The sequence below is a fragment of the Conger conger genome, chromosome 9 (genome assembly GCF_963514075.1).
Source record: "Conger conger chromosome 9, fConCon1.1, whole genome shotgun sequence".
Taxonomy (NCBI): domain Eukaryota; kingdom Metazoa; phylum Chordata; class Actinopteri; order Anguilliformes; family Congridae; genus Conger; species Conger conger.
The window spans coordinates 800,124-819,879 of record NC_083768.1 but is presented as its reverse complement, the minus strand read 5'-3'; the positions used below and the strand labels follow the sequence as shown (position 1 = coordinate 819,879).

General features: G+C 40.4%; 1 protein-coding gene across 1 annotated transcript; it reads right to left on the bottom strand.

The window, feature by feature from the left end:
* Positions 1-2,230: 2,230 nt before the first annotated feature.
* Positions 2,231-15,868, bottom strand: LOC133136603 (CMP-N-acetylneuraminate-beta-galactosamide-alpha-2,3-sialyltransferase 1-like). Its single transcript, XM_061254239.1, has 8 exons — positions 15,511-15,868; positions 12,887-12,938; positions 7,165-7,303; positions 6,119-6,309; positions 5,077-5,256; positions 4,653-4,698; positions 4,368-4,487; positions 2,231-2,401 (listed from the first exon to the last, which is right to left on the bottom strand). The coding sequence occupies exons 1-8, from the start codon at positions 15,866-15,868 to the stop codon at positions 2,231-2,233; spliced, it is 1,257 nt and encodes a 418-aa protein (XP_061110223.1).
* Between the last annotated feature and the right edge of the window lie 3,888 nt (positions 15,869-19,756).

Sequence of the window (19,756 nt, the reverse complement as noted above, 5' to 3'; positions counted from 1 at the left end):
GTTAAATTGCCCTTGTGTGGCATTCAACACACAAACATTAATTTGAAGGGAAGAACAATCAACCACAGAGTTTGGTCTATATTCTGGTGAACTATATTCGAGTCTCATCCTAAAACATAGACGTTCAACAAGATCTCCTTTTCTTTTTATTATTATTTCATTCATTTTTTAATCACAAACATTTATGTTCTTGAATTTCTTCTTTTCTTTTCTTTTTTTCAGTTTTAAGTAAGCTCTTGAAGTGGCCGCCTTAATTAACTGATGACGTCAGTTTTTACTTCAGGATAATGCTAATCAAGCTAATAGCAATTGCCGTTACATTGTTCAAAATAACTAGACACATTTATTATAATGGAACAATATGCACATATCCATACAGGATACGAATAGTCACTGCATCGGCGTCTGTGATATTAATTGATATAGACCACTTACTTACTTACACATTAGGAATTTCATTGATAAGGCACTTCACATATAGAGACATAGCCCTCACAGTTATTCACCGTGTGTACACCGGTCATACAGGCAAAATTATATATCTATTTAAAACTAAAAATGTCCCAATTTATTGATAGAACTTCATGATTTCATTTATCATTCATTCATTATCCTAACCCGCTTATCCTGAACAGGGTCGCAGGGGGGCTGGAGCCTATCCCAGCATACATTGGGCGAAAGGTAGGAATACACCCTGGACAGGTCGCCAGTCCATCGCAGGGCACACACACCATTCACTCACACACACACTCATACCTACAGGCAATTTAGACTCTCCAATCAGCCTAAACTGCATGTCTTCAGACTGTGGGAGGAAACCAGAGTACCCGGAGGAAACCCACGCAAATCGGCGGAAGGGGATTCAGAACCCAAGACTTCCTTGCTGTGAGGCGGCAGTGCTACCCACTGCAACATCCATGCCGCCATGATTTCATTTACTTGATTAAATTATTCCCTCAAAACAGAGCATGTTATAGATGAGCTGAAGTCAAAATGTACTTTTTCCCCTATTTAGTCAAACAAACACATGTTAAAGTATTCCAAACATTTTTATAAGACTGTTATACTTGTTTCCTTTTTTTTTTTTTCATCCACTTCTCTGATTTCACATCATTGTGGACCAGAGGGCGTGTATGTTGGTCAAAAATCTGTCAATTCTCCATTCCCCTCCAATCAGCATCCTTATCACCCAGCAGTGCGGTCCTCATTTCAAATCGGTCAATTTGACTCCCCGCCCTTCTAAAATTACCCATTTATACGTCATATTTCGGTTAACTTGTGTATATGTCATATCTAGTTTTACTTAATATATGTCATATCTATAAATGGTAAATGGTTGGCATTTACATAGCGCCTTTATCCAAAGCGCTGTACAATTGATGCTTCTCCATTCACCCATTCATACACACACTCACACACCGACGGCGATTGGCTGCCATGCAAGGGACTTGCTCAGGGACACTTTGACACAGCCCGGGCGGGGGATCGAACGGGCAACCCTACGACTGCCAGACGACTGCTCTTACTGCCTGAGCCATGTCTAGTTTAACTCGTGTGTATGTCATATCTAGTTTTACTTGTGTATATGTCATATCTAGTTTTTCTTGTTTATATGTCATATATAGTTTTACTTGTTTATATGTCATATCTACTTTTACTTGTTTATATGTCATATATAGTTTTACTTGTTTATATGTCATACATAGTTTTTCTTATTTATATGTCATATATAGTTTTACTTGTTTATATGTCATATCTAGTTTTACTTGTTTATATGTCATATCTAGTTTTACTTGTTTATATGTCATATCTAGTTTTTCTTGTTTATATGTCATATATAGTTTTACTTGTTTATATGTCATGTATAGTTTTACTTGTTTATATGTCATATATAGTTTTACTTGTTTATATGTCATGTATAGTTTTACTTGTTTATATGTCATATCTAGTTTTACTTGTTTATATGTCATATCTAGTTTTACTTGTTTATATGTCATATCTAGTTTTACTTGTTTATATGTCATATATAGTTTTACTTGTTTATATGTCATATCTAGTTTTACTTGTTTATATGTCATATCTAGTTTTACTTGTTTATATGTCATATCTAGTTTTACTTGTTTATATGTCATATCTAGTTTTACTTGTTTATATATCATATTGCGGAAGTCAGTGCTGCTCTCACTTCAGCCTTTAAGGACGTTCGGCAGTCCTGTTCATTTCACAGCCCTCATCTCCCTTCAAACAACTTCAATTTTTTTTCACAGGCCAGAAGCTTCATGACCATGGACTCATAGTCTCCAGCATGCACTCCGGTTGGCTTTGTACGTTTAAATTTGTTTTTCTCCCAGTAATGCTGCCAGGTTCCATCTTTGGATGCTCCAAATCCAAAAACATTCACCTGAGACCAAGAGGACGCAGATGGACAGTTTGATGTTAAATTGAGTAGATTTCATAGAGTCCAGTTGTTGGTAGTGACTGTATTATCATCAACAATATAATTATGATTGTATATCCTACACCAGTGAGCACTTTATTATGTATTTTTAGACATATTTTTTGGACTTATTAAGTCTCCAGCTGCTGTAGCCTATCCACTTAGTGGTTTGATGCTTTGTGTGTTCAGAGACGCTCTTCTGCATACCACTGTTGCAATGTGTGGTTATATGTGTTACTGTCACCTTCCTGTCAGCTTTGACCAATCTGGCCCTTCTCCTCTGATCTCTCTCATTAATAAGGCGTTTCTGTCTGCAGAACTGCTGCCCACTGGATTTTTTTTGTTTTTTGCACCATTCTCTGTAAACTCTAAAGGCTGCTGTGCATGAGAGATACTCAAACCACCCTGTCTGTCACCAACAATCATTCCACAGTCAATCATTCTTAGATCACATTTCTGCATCATTCTGAAATTTGATCTGAAAAACAGCTGAACCACTTGACCATGTCTGCATGATTTTATGCATTTAGTTGCTGCCACATGATTGGCTGATTAAATATTTGCATTAAGAAGCTGGTGTACCGGTCTACCTAATAAAGTGCTCACTGAGTGTATGTGCATGGGTGTGGAACTGGAACTTGATTTTGTGTGTGTGTTTTTAAAAGAAATGAAAAGACGAGAACACAGATGCATACAAATGTCCATCATGGCATCTTATTTCCCACTACTGCACCTAAAACTTGTTAAACATGAATAAATAAATTACTGAAATGAAAAGCAAAACCAGGAGAGGAGGAAACAAAGGGAAGTTGGAGAAGCTTAGGGTTCTGAGTGAGGGGAATAGTGTTGGGAGAAGAGGCAGGTTTTTAGGGTACTGAGTGAGGAGAATAGTGTTGGGAGAAGAGGCAGGTTTTTAGGGTACTGAGTGTAACAGTGTTGGGAGAAGAGGCAGGTTTTTAGGGTACTGAGGGTAACAGTGTTGGGAGAAGAGGCAGGTTTTTAGGGTACTGAGTGTAACAGTGTTGGGAGAAGAGGCAGGTTTTTAGGGTACTGAGGGTAACAGTGTTGGGAGAAGAGGCAGGTTTTTAGGGTACTGAGGGTAACGGTGTTGGGAGAAGAGGCAGGTTTTTAGGGTACTGAGGGTAACAGTGTTGGGAGAAGAGGCGGGTTTTTAGGGTACTGAGGGTAACAGTGTTGGGAGAAGAGGCAGGTTTTTAGGGTACTGAGTGAGGGGAATAGTGTTGGGAGAAGAGGCAGGTTTTTAGGGTACTGAGTGAGGGGAATAGTGTTGGGAGAAGAGGCAGGTTTTTAGGGTACTGAGTGAGGGGAATAGTGTTGGGAGAAGAGGCAGGTTTTTAGGGTACTGAGTGAGGGGAATAGTGTTGGGAGAAGAGGCAGGTTTTTAGGGTACTGAGGGTAACAGTGTTGGGAGAAGAGGCAGGTTTTTAAGGTACTGAGTGAGGGAATAGTATTAGGAGAAGAGCCAGGTTTTGGGGGGCCACCAGAGTCCAGTGGGGAGGAGTGACTCAGTGAGGTAGGAGGGAGCCAAACCTTTTAGTGCTCTTTAGGGGGTGAGAAGGATTTAGTAATGAATATGTCAGGTGATGGGGAAGCAGTGCAGCTGACTGAGGGTGGGGGTGATGTGATTTCTTGGTTTGTGTGAATATTCTGGCAGCAGAGTTTTGTATATATTACAGTTTATGGAGAGATTTATCCAGGAGATCACAGAAAAGGGCATTGCAGTAACGCGGACAGGGTTTGAGCGTCTTTGAGGGAAAGGGATGGGCAGTTGTGCAATGTTACAGAGATGGGAAAATGTAGTCTTCGTGATGGAGGTGATGCACTTTGCTTTTTCTTTTTTTCTTGGGTAAATTGGATAAAGCCAGTTTGTTTATTAGATAGTTTGTTAAAATGTGTAATATGTGCTTACCTCATCACATACGTGGATGGCGAACATCAAGGTTGAGAAGCCGGTGGAGGGATATTTCCCATGGCGTTCAAGCCAAACATCATAGACGTACTTTAAGAACGTGGGGTTGTATATTAACACCTGTGTTTAAATAAATCATAAAAGTCACAGAATGAGCACAAGAGACATACTACATGTGATATTTGTATATTCACACACTTGTACATACACACACACACACACACACACACACACACACAGACACAAAAGCATCTTGGAACAAAGTGCGACACAAGACTCTTTCACCTTATTCTTGTCTGCATTAATCTTGGCCATCACCGGCATCCGGGTGCTGTTGAAAACAGAGAGATGTCAATAGCCTGCTGGGTGGCACTTAGTCCAATGACGATCCACAAGATCACAGAGTCCACTAGTACCCCAGGGCAGGACACTTGGAGCATCCATGGCAGCACTGAACCAAGAGCTGATAAAGGAGCCCTTTTTCCCTTTCTTTGTGCATAACTGTCTGTCTAGCTAATTTTAGCCCTCACCCGAACATTAAATGCAAAGCGTAATGATGAAAACTGTTGCTTCTTTTTCATCCGAAAACAAAGTGAGTGAGCACTACAGCAGCTTCTGACAAGGGCTCCTGTTTCTCAGAGCTGCATTCAGCTTCTTAGATCAATGTTCAAACACAAATGCATTCCCAATGTAGCCCATGGCCACCTACCGTTTCACAGTGCCTGTGGTCAGAGCACTAGTGATCCACTCCAGATCCAAAGTCTTGAATGGTATCAGCAGCAGGCTCGTGTCCTTTTGCAGGTTTGTGGCACTTTCTGGGTACATGACACGATGGGTGGTTCTGTTCCCTACGTCCTTTTCATAGCCCAAAATGGGAGCTTTGTTCATTCTGCAGAGACAATATGTATCGCTTTTAGAGAACTGACTGCTATGTAAACTAGTCTTGACATTGATTTTAGACAATGCAATCATGATAGCTGCATTTTTGTGGCCCAAGTTTACCATACAACCAAGAAACATCATTATGGTTTCTGTAACGTGATGTGAGACTATACTATTGCCACAGAAAATACACTAACTGGTATTCAATTAACATTTCTATTGAATTCAGGAGTTGGAAGAACACATGGTAGGACATTCTGGCTCAGCTTTTAATAGTTAATCAGGGTTAATCATATCCACTTTGCCCCCTTGTAGCTCAGTCGTTGATGTCCCAAATTATTGTTGCATTCATATTTATAGAAACAAAATACTGTGAAAAAATGAAAGCACAAAACTGCAATGCCAGATTGTTAAAGACGATTAAAAGTGAGAACAGCAGTTTAGATGTTTATCAGCCTCTTATTTGCAAAGCAGGGCAATAAAACTAGAACAGGCCATTCAGACCAGCAATGCTGACCTTATCCTACCACTAAAGTGTACCTACTGCTTAGTTTGCCTAACAGCTAAATGGTATCTAGCACCATATCAAGCCTGGTCTTGAAAACCCCCAGTATTTCTGCCTCCACTACATATCCACTTTTGGATTCTGTTTAAATCTTCCTGGATTACAATAGATTCCAAACTGTTAGCTAAACCTTCTAGTTTTGTATCATCTGCAAATTTAACTGACGTACTTTAAATGTCCCTGTCAAGGTCATTTATATGAATGAGGAAGAGCAGTGGTCCCAGCACCGATCCTTGTGGGACTCCACTTCCCACAATACCTCAGCCTGACCTGTTTTTAGGTCAGCTCAGGCTGAGTCTGTCACCTTATGATGAAGTCATTGGAGTCAATGAGGGCTCCGTAATCAGATCCCTTGAGGTTCCCAGAATTCCCTACTACAGCGCAAGTCCTGCAGCGATTGGGCCCTGAGTCGTTATAATGTCCCTCCCCAGGGACGACCTGGAATAGTTTCTGCACCACAGCACTGTAGTTGGCATTTTGCTTAGTCTGTAGCCTCTGGGGACACAATAAAGACACACAAGAGTGACTCTCAGCTGCTCAAGAGTCAATCAACAAGAGCAACGGTAGCTATGGGAGCAGAATAAAGCCTTTCTTAGGCAGATGGCAGGTTATGCTGTATTTACATGGTTTTTCTCCAATTACATTTGTCAACAGACCAAAACCAAAACACACACACCCACACACACACACATACACAGTTCAGTCAGAAGACTCATAATAAATGACTCCCTGTTGTAAGCCAGCCAAAACAGGGAGTGACTACCCCCCCCACCCATGGGGGTCTTTAGAAGCTCACAGTTGGATGCTGGGGTGGTGGTGGGAGAGCAACAAACTTCTGAAGACACGATTGCAATGCAAATGCAGTAACAAGCATGTAATACAAGCAACAGCAGCAGTGAAACAACAGCATGCCAAAAAGAGCAATGCAGCAGAATGAGGCAGGCAGCGCTATGGCTTTAGCATGCAGAATGAGCCAGGCAGCGCTATGGCTTTAGCATGCAGAATGAGGCAGGCAGCGCTATGGCCTTAGCATGCAGAATGAGCCAGGCAGCGCTATGGCTTTAGCATGCAGAATGAGCCAGGCAGTGCTATGGCTTTAGCGTGCAGAATGAGCCAGGCAGTGCTATGGCTTTAGCGTGCAGAATGAGGCAGGCAGCGCTATGGCTTTAGCATGCAGAATGAGCCAGGCAGCGCTATGGCCTTAGCATGCAGAATGAGCCAGGCAGTGCTATGGCTTTAGCGTGCAGAATGAGCCAGGCAGTGCTATGGCTTTAGCGTGCAGACTGAGCCAGCAGGTCAGCTTTTGGATGATTTCCAGCATCATAGGTACTTTTTTGTGTGCGTGCTTACCTGCCACCATTTAAAGGTGTCGTCAGACAGCATGGCGTTCTTCTGTGATAAGAGTGGCGATATGGACGTGTTAAAGCGCTTCATGAACCAGGGGTCTTCATCCTCAACAGAGATGCACTGGCGGCAGGCACACAGTGCCCTGGAAACGGGTTTGTCGGACCACCGAGAGACAAGTTGTGATAAGTATGATGACGTATTGCTGGAGCTAAATAAAACTATGGTAGTAGCACAGAAGCAGAACAGCACAATCAAAAGCTTTCTTCTCGGATTCTTGAGGTCCACCATTTTGTAAATGATATGTGTTTACAGACTGGAAAGTTGCAAAAAGGAGGGAGAGCTTCCTCAATGGAGGGTTTGACTTCAGACGAGGGTTTGAAAGGATTGTATCAGAAACAAAGTGCATGACCTATTCAGGCAGGGAATGTTATCCTTTCAGAACAGTTCTCAGATGCACTCAAAAGCTAGATGCATGCAGTTTACACTTTGGGGGTTTTCTGCATGGTAAACTGCAAGTACGAGAGGTACTGACAGTCGTAGATTAGTAAGTAACTGACGTCTGAATAGGAGGGAAAATGTGACGGTTTGAAGTGCAAGCTTGTGCTTCCTGTTAGAGGGAGGGGTCCTGCTTTCTTCTTTTTGACTGAATGAGGTGGTAAAGAGATGGTGAAGCTGCTCTCTGCTGGAAATCACCCACCTAGAAAGAAAACAAAGGAGGACTGATTACACTCAACATATCTATGGTACATATCAGTAATGGGCCTGGAGCATTTCCCAACAGAGGGGATTGCTCTCCGTAGAATCCATTGGAACACATAAACAACTTAAATATTACCAGATTATTCAAAAAACTAAAATCCAACCTGAGACTGCTACACTTAAGGAAAATCTAATGTTTCTGCTTAAAAATCTGTCAAATGAACATGTACATGTAAGCTATTGTAAGTATTCACTGTTCTGCATGTAAATGAGAGGTTTAGCACAATAGACACATAGACAGCAAGGTTTATTTTGAGGGGACATAGTGCATTGAAGGTGAGTATAACAGTAGTAATTATCGATAAGTTTGGTTAATGTACAATCAATATTAATTTGTTCTGTATAAATCTATATCAATACATGTAGTCTGGTGCAACCAGGCACACACAAATAAAAAAATTAGTGTACTGTATAATACTGTGATCATATCGCGTACAGTTTATGTATATTACAAAACCAAATGTAGATACTTTGTATCTTATATTATTTGGTGTACCCCAAATATTACTTTGTCATAAAAGATGCCTTGGGTCCATACAATGCCCATACTACTTCTGATAAACTACCTACAAGGAGATAAAATAATAGGTAGATATTGCACATGATTATAGTTACATATTGCACATGGTTATAGTTAGATATTACACGTGATTATAGGTAGATATTGTACATGATTATAAGTAGACATTGCACATGGTTATAGTTAGATATTACACGTGATTATAGGTAGATATTGCACATGATTATAGTTAGATATTACACGTGATTATAAGTAGACATTGCACATGGTTATAGTTAGATATTACACGTGATTATAAGTAGATATTGCACATGATTATAGTTACATATTACACGTGATTATAGGTAGATATTACACATGATTATAGTTACATATTGATTATAAGTTGATATTACACGTGATTATAGGTAGATACTGCACATGATTATAGTTACATATTGATTATAAGTTGATATTACACGCGATTATAGGTAGATACTGCACATGATTATAGGTAGATATTGCACGTGATTATAGGTAGATATTACACATGATTATAGCTACATATTGATTATAGGTAGATATTACACGCGATTATAGGTAGATATTACACATGATTATAGCTACATATTGATTATAAGTTGATATTACACGTGATTATAGGTAGATATTACACGTGATTATAGGTAGATATTGCACATGATTATAGTTACATATTGATTATAAGTTGATATTACACGTGATTATAGGTAGATACTGCACATGATTATAGTTACATATTACACGTGATTATAGGTAGATATTGATTATAAGTTGATATTACACGTGATTATAGGTAGATACTGCACATGATGAGCCGCGGTGGCGTAACAGGCTAAGACGCAGCAGACTTGCGGTTGCAGTTTGCTGCAGTTGCACACCGGGGTTCGATTCTCGGTCCTGCCAAAAGCCAAGTTTGGCCGGCTCACGTGGGGCAGCAATAATTGGCTCGCTGCTCCAGAGGGAGGGACTTGGCAGGGTTATTAGATCGCCGCACAATAAGCACCTCGGGCGCCTCGGAATCACGGCAACGGGCACGAGACGAGACGGCTTGAAGAAGGCGTGTCGCTCTCATTCGGGCCGCCCAGGGATGGGGTACGGGTGGTACATCTAATACGACTACCTCCAATTGAATCAGACGAGGTACAATTGGCTACCAAATTGGGAGAAAAAGAGAAAAATCTGGAAAAAAAAAAAAAAAAAGATATTGCACATGATTATAGGGAGATATTGCACATGATTATAGGGAGATATTGCACATGATAATGAGTTGATATTGCACGTGATTATAGGTTGATATTGCACGTGATTGCACTCTTTAGGTTCAATCTCCCACACCAGGCAGGTTAGAGGTTCCTCATTTTATGAGAGTTCTACAGTCCCCTCCAAAAATATTTGAATAGCAATTTCTTTGTTTTTGCTATACACTGAAGACAATTGAGTTTGAGGTCAAAAGATGTAGATGAGATGACAGATCTGAAATTCAGCCTTTATTTCCTGGTATTTTTGTCTAGATTTGTTAAACAACTAAGAACATCACCTTTTATATCAGACCACCCATTTGTGTTAGAAATGATAAACCAACATCAAGACCAGAGAGCTGTCTTTGGGAGAAAGGCAAGCTATAAGAGGGGAAATCCATTGCACAAGCATTGAGGATAGCTTGTACAACAACTTGGAATGACCTGAAAAAGAAAGAAACCACTGGTGTACTGAGTGTTGGTGCGTTTTGCTTGTTGTTGCGCTTTTATTGAAAACATCAGCTAATCAGAGAAAATAGTGAATTACACCCACCAGTAATGGTGCTTCTGGCAAATCGACCCTGATTGAAAAGACATTAAAATAATGTAAATAAAACATGACATGCCAAAGAAGGCGTATTGCTAGGTGGCGTAGCCACAAACCATATCACAAACCATGTATAAAAATTATATATACAGTTGGATAATTTAGTTTGTAAGTTTTTAATGATATTAATGATGTTAGAGTGACATTTATTTACACACACTCAAATTTCAGCCATGTTATATTATTTTTCATTCATGAACTTAATTACCATACACGTGAAGATAATTTGGGACAGCCTGAAAATAAAAAGATTTAAAGAAGGAAAAAATTATATTCAAAATGTTTTACTTTATTTTGTTGCAGTAATATCTTATACTTGATAATCAGTATCATGCATGACATTTGAATCATCTTAACAAATAAGGCCCAAATGCTACACTGTGTCCCGGTACCCTGTCTCCTGGCTACTTCCTGGGTGACCATCGCCACGCCCACTTCAATGAGTGAGTCACAGAATAAATGTCATGTGACCACGATCAATTTATATACACGGTATTTGAGGTGAAAATGCTGAATGACAATGATTAGCTAGTCAAGGCGAAAAACTCAAAATACTTAATGCGTCCCAAATTCTGAATCTGAATTCACCCTAATGTAGTGAATAGTAAACCAAGAAATAAACGTAATTTGTGATGAACGAGTAGGCTACATTCAGTCTATCGACTAAAAGCGGTAATAGCATTCTTCTAAACCAGTGTTTTTTGTATAGAAAGGTGTAGGGTGTGTTGTAGATATTTACTCCATAAAAATATGTTCTTTTACATATTAGACACATAAAATAAGCCACGGCCATGCTTAAAAATTTTATTTATTTTTTTTAAAAGAAGAAAAATGACAAATTGAACGCCATATCTGGGTTAAGGGAGCTGCATCTTCACTGGGCATTGTAAGATGGAAATGAGGGTTTTTAAGAACAGGCTGTATAGACCTATGTTTGTTAATGGATTTGCGGCAAGATCCTGCAGTGCATAGCCTTATACGCGATTACGCGGATATATTGCAAAATACGACGTCTGCTGTCCAAATTCACTCTTTATTTAGTTAACTATACAAGGTGCATCTCAAAAAATTTGTATATGGTGGAAAAGTTTCTTTTTTTCGGTCATTTGTTTCAAAAAGTTAAACTTTCTTATATTCTAGATTCATTACACATAAAGTGAAATATTTCAAGCCTTTTTTTGTTTTAATCTTGACGATTACGTTTTACAGCTCCAGTATCTGAAAATATTACAATATTACATGAGACCAGTCAAAAAAAAGATTTATAATACAGAAATGTCGATCTTCTGAAAAGTATGTTCATTTATGCTCTCAATACATGGTCGGGCAATCATGGGGAAAACTGCTGACGTGACAGTTGCCCAGTGGACACTCATTGACACCCTCCACAAGGAGGGTAAGCCATAGAAGGTCGTTGCTGAAAGGGCTGGCTGTTCGCAGAGTGTTGTATCAACGCATATTCATGGAAAGTTGACTGGAAGTTGCTTGAAGTCCAGTGTGTCCAAGTTTCCACAGTCAGTGATGATTTGGGGTGCCATGTCATCTGCTGGTGTTGGTCCACTGTGTTTTATCAAGTCCAGAGTCAACACAGCAGATTACCAGGAGATTTTAGAGCACTTCATGCTTCCGTCTGCTGACAAGCTTTATGGAGATGCTGATTTCCTTTTCCAGCAGGACTTGGCATCTGCCCACAGTGCCAAATCTACTATTAACTGGTTTGCTGACCATGGTATTACTGTGCTTGATTGACCTGAACCACATAGATAATCATCGAGATTCAAAATAATAAATAATTGAAATATTTCACTTTATGTGTAATGAATCTAGAATATGTGAAAGTTTCAATTAAATAACAGAAAAAAGTAACTTTTCCACGGTATTCTAATTTTTTTTAGATAAACCTGTGTAGCGTATTAAATTGATATTCACAAAGTAGGGATTAGTAATAAGTGAATAGTGAGCCATTTCAGATACAGCCAATGGGTGCGTCCCATTATTCTGAAAATGCATACTTCACTCCACTTTGTCCCAAACGTTACGGTGCCCTGAGATGGAAGGGCTACGTATAAACACCGCTATAATTTCTACATGGGAACCCAAAGTGTATACAAAATACCCTTTAATAAAATCTGAAAATTTGCACTTTAATCACATGTTAATTGTGTGATTTCAAATCTAAAATTGTAGCAAATCAGAGGCAAAGAAATACATTCCGAGCCTTGAGAGATATAACCCATCACATTACATTACATTACATTACATTACAAGGCATTTAGCAGACGCTCTTATCCAGAGCGACGTACAACGAAGAGCAAATCAAACACAAGTATGAGTGCTAAGAGGACCTGAGAGCCCAGTACAGTTCAGAGTCTTAGTGTGTTTACAGATACAATCGGAACCCTTGAAGAATAACCCGATGTACAAGGAGGGGTTTGGAGAGACGCTATTAAACGACTAATCCTGTTATATCGGCCTCCTCCTCGTTCTCCTTATATAAAATAGTGTCAGAAGTAAAACTAAAAAAGAAATACTACAACAAAGTTAATCAAACCAGCGCCACCATTCATGTGAATAACTTACCTTGATGTCCGCTGCGGGAAAGGTGAAGTTACATTTCCATCGACGATGAGGACTGAAAAAACAAAAGCATTTATGCACCTACACTACAGGTGCGTCCCAATAGACGGAAAGTGTATAGGCATACAGCACTCCTTTGCGCCACATTATTTCGCAGAAGTGGAGGAGTGGCCCTGGGGGAGTGGAGTAAAGGATGGTGGAGTGAAAGATTGTGGGACGCAGTCTAGCACTGAATGGGGGCGAGTCGCGCACATTAAACTATGAGAAGTTAACGAGCACACCTGCGGACGATGGCGTATGACAGGTGAACACAGCGATGCAGCTTACGCCGGCCGGCAAACGCAAATGATCGGCCGAAATGGATAAGCCGTTTATAAACGGTATAGAATTGCGTCAGGACTTTCAATATTTAGAAGAGGTGAATTTGTCCCCCCAAAACATAATGAATGATAACCTCCTCCCCAGTACAGGTATAAATAACAGCACAGAGGGTCTAAACGCTTAGATATCTTTTTGCCTATTTTACAATTATTTCATACACCCGCAGTTGCGATATGTCTACCGTTGCGGAAGCATGATAGTGTCATGAATCAAGTGTAAATAGCTATCACGCTTGTTTTACCTTCAGTGTTTCTGAATGAGAGTATATGCGGATGAAACGCTAACGTTATCTAGTTTATAACTTGTGCCTGAAGTTATCTGAGGTGCGTTCAGCAAACAGGCGAACGTTTGCAAACAATTAAAGTTTTTTCCGTTAGCATTCTGTTCGCTGTGTTTGCAAACGGTCTGAAAGATATGCGGCGAACAATGAGGAAGCTGGACTGAGGTAAATGTGAAGATAAATTGATGCAGAAGAGGAGTAAATTGGTTCATAAAAATTCACCAGAATGCAGGAAATTAAGTGAGAGATGCTCAAAATTTCCTGGGGGAGAACACCCAATGTTGAAATGAAACCTATGCCCTTGAGTACTAATATACTATATTAACACACTTACTGTCTGTCTAACTAATAAACTAACAGTCACTTATTTTGGGTATTTAGATTTATACACTTACTATAACTTACAAACAATTATCTCCCATTTCTAGTCTGCTCTGTAACTCCGCCTCTCTGTTCTATCACTATGTAATGTCCACGTCCTAATCCGGAGCCGAATGTCTTTCATGTGGGGTCGTTTCCTCTTTGTTATTATATCAGTACCCTATTATGTTCTCCGCATGTTGTCCATTTGTTTAGCCCACCTCACTCCCGTGCCCCGCCTAGTGTGGTCTGGTCTTGGTATTTAAACACCTGTCTCTGCATTGTTCTTTGTCTGAACGTTGATCAATATCGGGTTGCCAATTCATAGTAAGCCTGTATATTTGAGATTCAAGAACGACACGAGTTTGCCTTATCCTTCTGTTTTTTTTTTTGCTTGTTTGATTATTTGATTATTCGTTTTGGCCCTTTTTGTACTCCAGCTTGTGACTCTCAGATTATAGGCCCCTGCTTTGTTTTTTGACCATTATTTTGAATCTCGATTCTGGCATTGTTTGAACTCTGTTTACCTGGCTTGATTCTGGGATTGTTTGAACTCTGTTTACCTGGCTTGATCCTGGACTGATTAAAGAACAACATTTTTGCATACTCCCTGGTCTGTGTCTGGGTCCTCTGAACGGTACCTCACACATAAAATTAAAGAAAACCAAAACGTAGTCGTGGTCACAGGCAGAAGGTCGATAACAGTAAGGCAGTCCAAACAGGCAGATAAACAGAAACAAAATCTGGGATGTGAGATATAGCTCAAGTCTGGAGACATGGAACACTGGATGGAGTCAGGCCCTATGCCTGGAAGGTGGGGGGTGTGATGGGAGACGGAGTCAGGCATTGAGAAGGTGGGGGGTGTGATGGGAGATGGAGTCAGGCATTGAGAAGGTGGGGGGTGTGATGGGAGATGGAGTCAGGCATTGAGAAGGTGGGGGGTGTGATGGGAGATGGAGTCAGGCATTGAGAAGGTGGGGGGTGTGATGGGAGATGGAGTCAGGCATTGAGAAGGTGGGGGGTGTGATGGGAGATGGAGTCAGGCATTGAGAAGGTGGGGGGTGTGATGGGAGATGGAGTCAGGCATTGAGAAGGTGGGGGGTGTGATGGGAGATGGAGTCAGGCATTGAGAAGGTGGGGGGTGTGATGGGAGATGGAGTCAGGCATTGAGAAGGTGGGGGGTGTGATGGGAGATGGAGTCAGGCATTGAGAAGGTGGGGGGTGTGATGGGAGATGGAGTCAGGCATTGAGAAGGTGGGGGGTGTGATGGGAGATGGAGTCAGGCATTGAGAAGGTGGGGGGTGTGATGGGAGATGGAGTCAGGCATTGAGAAGGTGGGGGGTGTGATGGGAGATGGAGTCAGGCATTGAGAAGGTGGGGGGTGTGATGGGAGATGGAGTCAGGCATTGAGAAGGTGGGGGGTGTGATGGGAGATGGAGTCAGGCATTGAGAAGGTGGGGGGTGTGATGGGAGATGGAGTCAGGCATTGAGAAGGTGGGGGGTGTGATGGGAGATGGAGTCAGGCATTGAGAAGGTGGGGGGTGTGATGGGAGATGGAGTCAGGCATTGAGAAGGTGGGGGGTGTGATGGGAGATGGAGTCAGGACATGGCGGCCCCGAGGAGCAATGATGTGCATCCTCCACCCAGGGGAGCGAGGCCTCCCAGGAGGGCAGGGATTTCTCCACCAGGCAGCGCAGTGTCTTTGCCGGCTCCTGGCTCGTCCGCTCAGTCTGGCCGGCGGTCTGGGGGTGAAAGCTAGACAGCAGCTGGGTCTTGGCCTCCAGAGCGGACAGCATGACCTCTAAAAGCGACTGGAGAACTGAGGGCCACGGCCCCTGGTCACCTCCAGGGGCAGGCCGTGCAGACGGAAGGCGTGGAGGAACAGGAGCTCCGCTGTCTCTTTCCAGGAGGGTAGTTTGGGGAGAGCAAACGAAGTGAACAAACTTCAAAAACTGGTCCACCATGATGAGGACCACGGACGCCTTGGTTTTGCCACAATGGCTTTTTATGTTTCGTTTTGGTCGAAGCTTTCTCTGTCAGAGAAACTTTGCTGGGCCTGAAAAACTCAAATTAGCGTTTCCCTAAAACTTTTCCCTCCGTCTTGCGACCACAAACTTGCCAACTATTAATGGATGGGGAAATAATTCAGTACATCTTGTTTCAAAATGCATAAAATAAAGGTATATTTTAATGACAATCAAAATGGCAGAGATGCAGGTTGCTTAGCTTTGCAGTGGCATAGCTTTGTCAGATAGGCAAATGATGTATTGTAACAGACATTTAAACCAGGAGTGCCCAAATTTTTGCACCCCACTGTAAAAATACTTGGAAATAAAAACTGGAATTCGGATACGAATCTCATGTACAGCTTCTGACCTCAAACCCAATTGTCTTCAGTGTATAATTGGCCTTGCTGTTCCAATCATTTTGGAGGGGACTGCATAAACACAACAAAACCAATTTAAAATAAATTGTTACATTTGTGGTGTTAAACATGTCAAATATGTCAAATATGTCACGGTAGAGAATACTGGCTGTTGACAGTACGGCATGAAGCATTAAAAAGTTGTGGGGTTAGGGTCTGTGAATGTGGATTAATCTTTCAGTCTAGAAACCCCACCCCTCATCTCTTGGTGAAGTTTTCAAACGCCACTCACACACAAGAACGAGTTGCCAGAATGAAAACAACCCCATTATTCTTGCAGAAATGCAACTACGGTATGCAACTATAAAAAAAAGTTTTTAAACCTCTTAAAAGCTTTCTATGAACTAGCCAGCTAAATTGCTTGTAATCACGCATGCACGCCATGACGTCACTTTCACGCTGACGTCTTTGGTTTTTTTTGAAGGTGCTGCTGCGCCGATGTTATTAATCTTGCAGAATGTAAAGTTGATTCATTTTGTAATGATGCTGATGAAACAATATCTGTATTTTGGGAAGGTATATATTGCCATGTTTTCTGGAATGATACAAAGACACTTACAGATGGTACAATCGATTGTTTTTTTTAATTTGTGCTACTGTGTTTTCAAAAAATGAGAAGGTAAACATAAACCATAAAATGTCTGTTATCAACCTTCTCTTAATTTGAGCAAAATCTCATATCCATTCCAGCGAATATGCTAATCAGAAACCACATTTTGTAGTATTTCAGGCCTTATTAAATCACACTCGCTTTATATAATGTGTAAAGCATAGCCCCAGTTCTAAAGCCATTGAGACTGCGTGTAATGGCTATTTTCTAGCCATCCATTAAATTACATCAATCAACCTGTAATATGCTTATATCCTGTGATATTATATATATCTTTGTTGAGTTCAATAAAAAAGTGTTTTTATTTACAGATATTATTTTCCCAGAATCTTGCAATATATTTGGAGGCCCCACAAACTAAAACTGTCTACTCTCTGTTCCGAATTCCGAATTCAGACTTTATTGCTCAGGAAGCGTAATTGTTCAACACATGAACACGTTTTAGTTTACGGTAACATAATTCCCAAAATTAACGAGACACTCACATATATAATTATGTGCTTCAGCACTTAGCCAATTTACAATAAAAAGTTCGTTCGCCAACCCGGACGGAACAATATTCTCAGTGTTGTATAGCGCATTATCAATGTTTCTGCATGTTCACACTTCAGATTACATTCTTTGTTAAATTGCCCTTGTGTGGCATTCAACACACAAACATTAATTTGAAGGGAAGAACATTTTACATTTACATTTTAGTCATTTGGCAGACAATCAGCCACAGAGTTTGGTCTATATTCTGGTGAACTATATTCGAGTCTCATCCTAAAACATAGACGTTCAACAAGATCTCCTTTTCTTTTTATTATTATTTCATTCATTTTTTAATTACAAACATTTATGTTCTTGAATTTCTTCTTTTCTTTTCTTTTTTTCAGTTTTAAGTAAGCTCTTGAAGTGGCCGCCTTAATTAACTGATTACGTCAGTTTTTACTTCAGGATAATGCTAATCAAGCTAATAGCAATTTCCGTTACATTGTTGGAAATAACTAGACACATTTATTATAACGGAACAATATGCACATGTCCATACAGGATACGAATAGTCACTGCATCCTCGTCTGTGATATTAATTGATATAGACCACAGCTCCGTGAAGTTGGCAACAATTAGACTTCCTGTACAGAAGTTCCGGTTTCAACTTCCTGTGATTTTCCGTCAAAATAAGAGCTGCTGAGTAACGTTAAATAATGAGAACATAGTTACCGCGTTTGCTGCGCTTCCTCACATAATTACCATTGTTTAAATTAATTGCTGATAGAACTTATAAAAGTCAGCAAGCAACAAGCTTGCTATTTGACTAGTTACTATATTGTAGGCCAAGCATACAGTTCAATAACTGCTCATTTGCATACCTGCTTACTGTTTGAAAAAAATGTTGCCAAATATGAAGGGGCATACATTAAATCTATGTATAATATATATAAAATTATACATTTATTATCTAAAATCATGTTCCGAGCAATTGTTGCTGTGTTTCTAGTGTGGGGTGGCCATACGTTGCTATTGACTGTCAATTCACAAGCAGCTCATTTGCATAGCTGATAACTCAAAAACTATGAATTGTTTCAAAATGAAAGGGGGTATACATTTGTTAGCTGGACCCATATCTTTAATATTCTATAGTCCTTTCTGTGAAATCCTGTTCCGAGCAATTGTTGCTGTGTGTCAGGTGCAGGGTGGGCATTCATTGCTATAGACTGTCAATTCACAAGCTGCTCATTATAGACCTATATACCCAGGGATAAACCCAAACCATGCAACTTTACAAAGAAATTAAAGTCAAATCAACTTTATTTGTGTTGCACATTTCACGCTATATTTGTCAGTACATGCTTTAGAGCAGTGCTTCTCAACCAGGAATTTATTAATTGATTTATTTAATTTAGGGCATTTTTGGTGGTATGATTGGTTCAGTTATTAAATTAGTTGTTTCAGTTTCTGGTTACAACAAAAACCTTCCGGCAAGACTAGAGTTGAGAAACACAGCTTAACGCAAGCCCCAGCCTTTCCCCCCACAAAAGCAAGCCTAGGGCAACAGTGGCAAGGAAAAACTTCCAAGGTGGAGAAGGAAGAAACCTTGGGAGGAACCAGACTTAAGTGGGGGGCCCATCCTCCTCTGGCTGGCTTACGGGTGACAATGATGGTCAGATAAAACAATTAACAATGAATTATGAACAATTTGTTCATGTGATGGGTTTTGAATGTGTGTGAGATTGGCAGGGTGCAGATGAAGGAGGTGGCGGTCCTGGGGCAGTATGTGGGGGGTGTCTCAGCGCTGCAGTATGATTGTGATGAAGACAAGGGGGAAAAAAATGACAATATGGCAGTGGGAAGTAAGTAGGGACACAAATGGGACTTGGAAACAAACCGAGGCCTTAATTGTAAGGAGGATTTACTGTTGGGCTAATTCTAATGAGTATTTAATTTTAAGTTAAGTCATCCAGGACAACCTTTCGCATTTTACTTGGACTGCAATTTAACTGATTACTATCAAGTATTATACTTTTTGAAAACACAAACGTAAAGTCCACAGCTGCTCCCATCTAACTGACCTGGAAAGGAAGGACATTGGTGAGCATATTCAAAAACAAAATTTACTGGATGTAGTTTTCCTGTAATGCCAAAATACTGTAAAGATAAATACAGTGAGAGACGGTCAAGAACTGCTAATAAAGATGAGTTGTGGTGCTTCAGTGAGTCCATTAATACTGCTTTCAAAAATATTTTTCCCTCTAATATCCTGCAATGTTCCATTGTACTATGAATCATGGTCCAATGTAACAAATCTAAATTCACTGGAACAAGGACAAATTT

Excerpts from the sequence above, each read along its gene's own strand:
- LOC133136603 (XM_061254239.1), bottom strand. The coding sequence starts at position 15,868 with ATGGTGGACCAGTTTTTGAAGTTTGTTCACTTCGTTTGCTCTCCCCAA. Across the intron at positions 6,310-7,164 it reads ACACCTTTAAATGGTGGCAG|AGGCTACAGACTAAGCAAAA; the intron begins GTAAGCACGCAC and ends TTGTGTCCCCAG. Across the intron at positions 5,257-6,118 it reads TCCAATGACTTCATCATAAG|AATGAACAAAGCTCCCATTT; the intron begins GTGACAGACTCA and ends TTGTCTCTGCAG.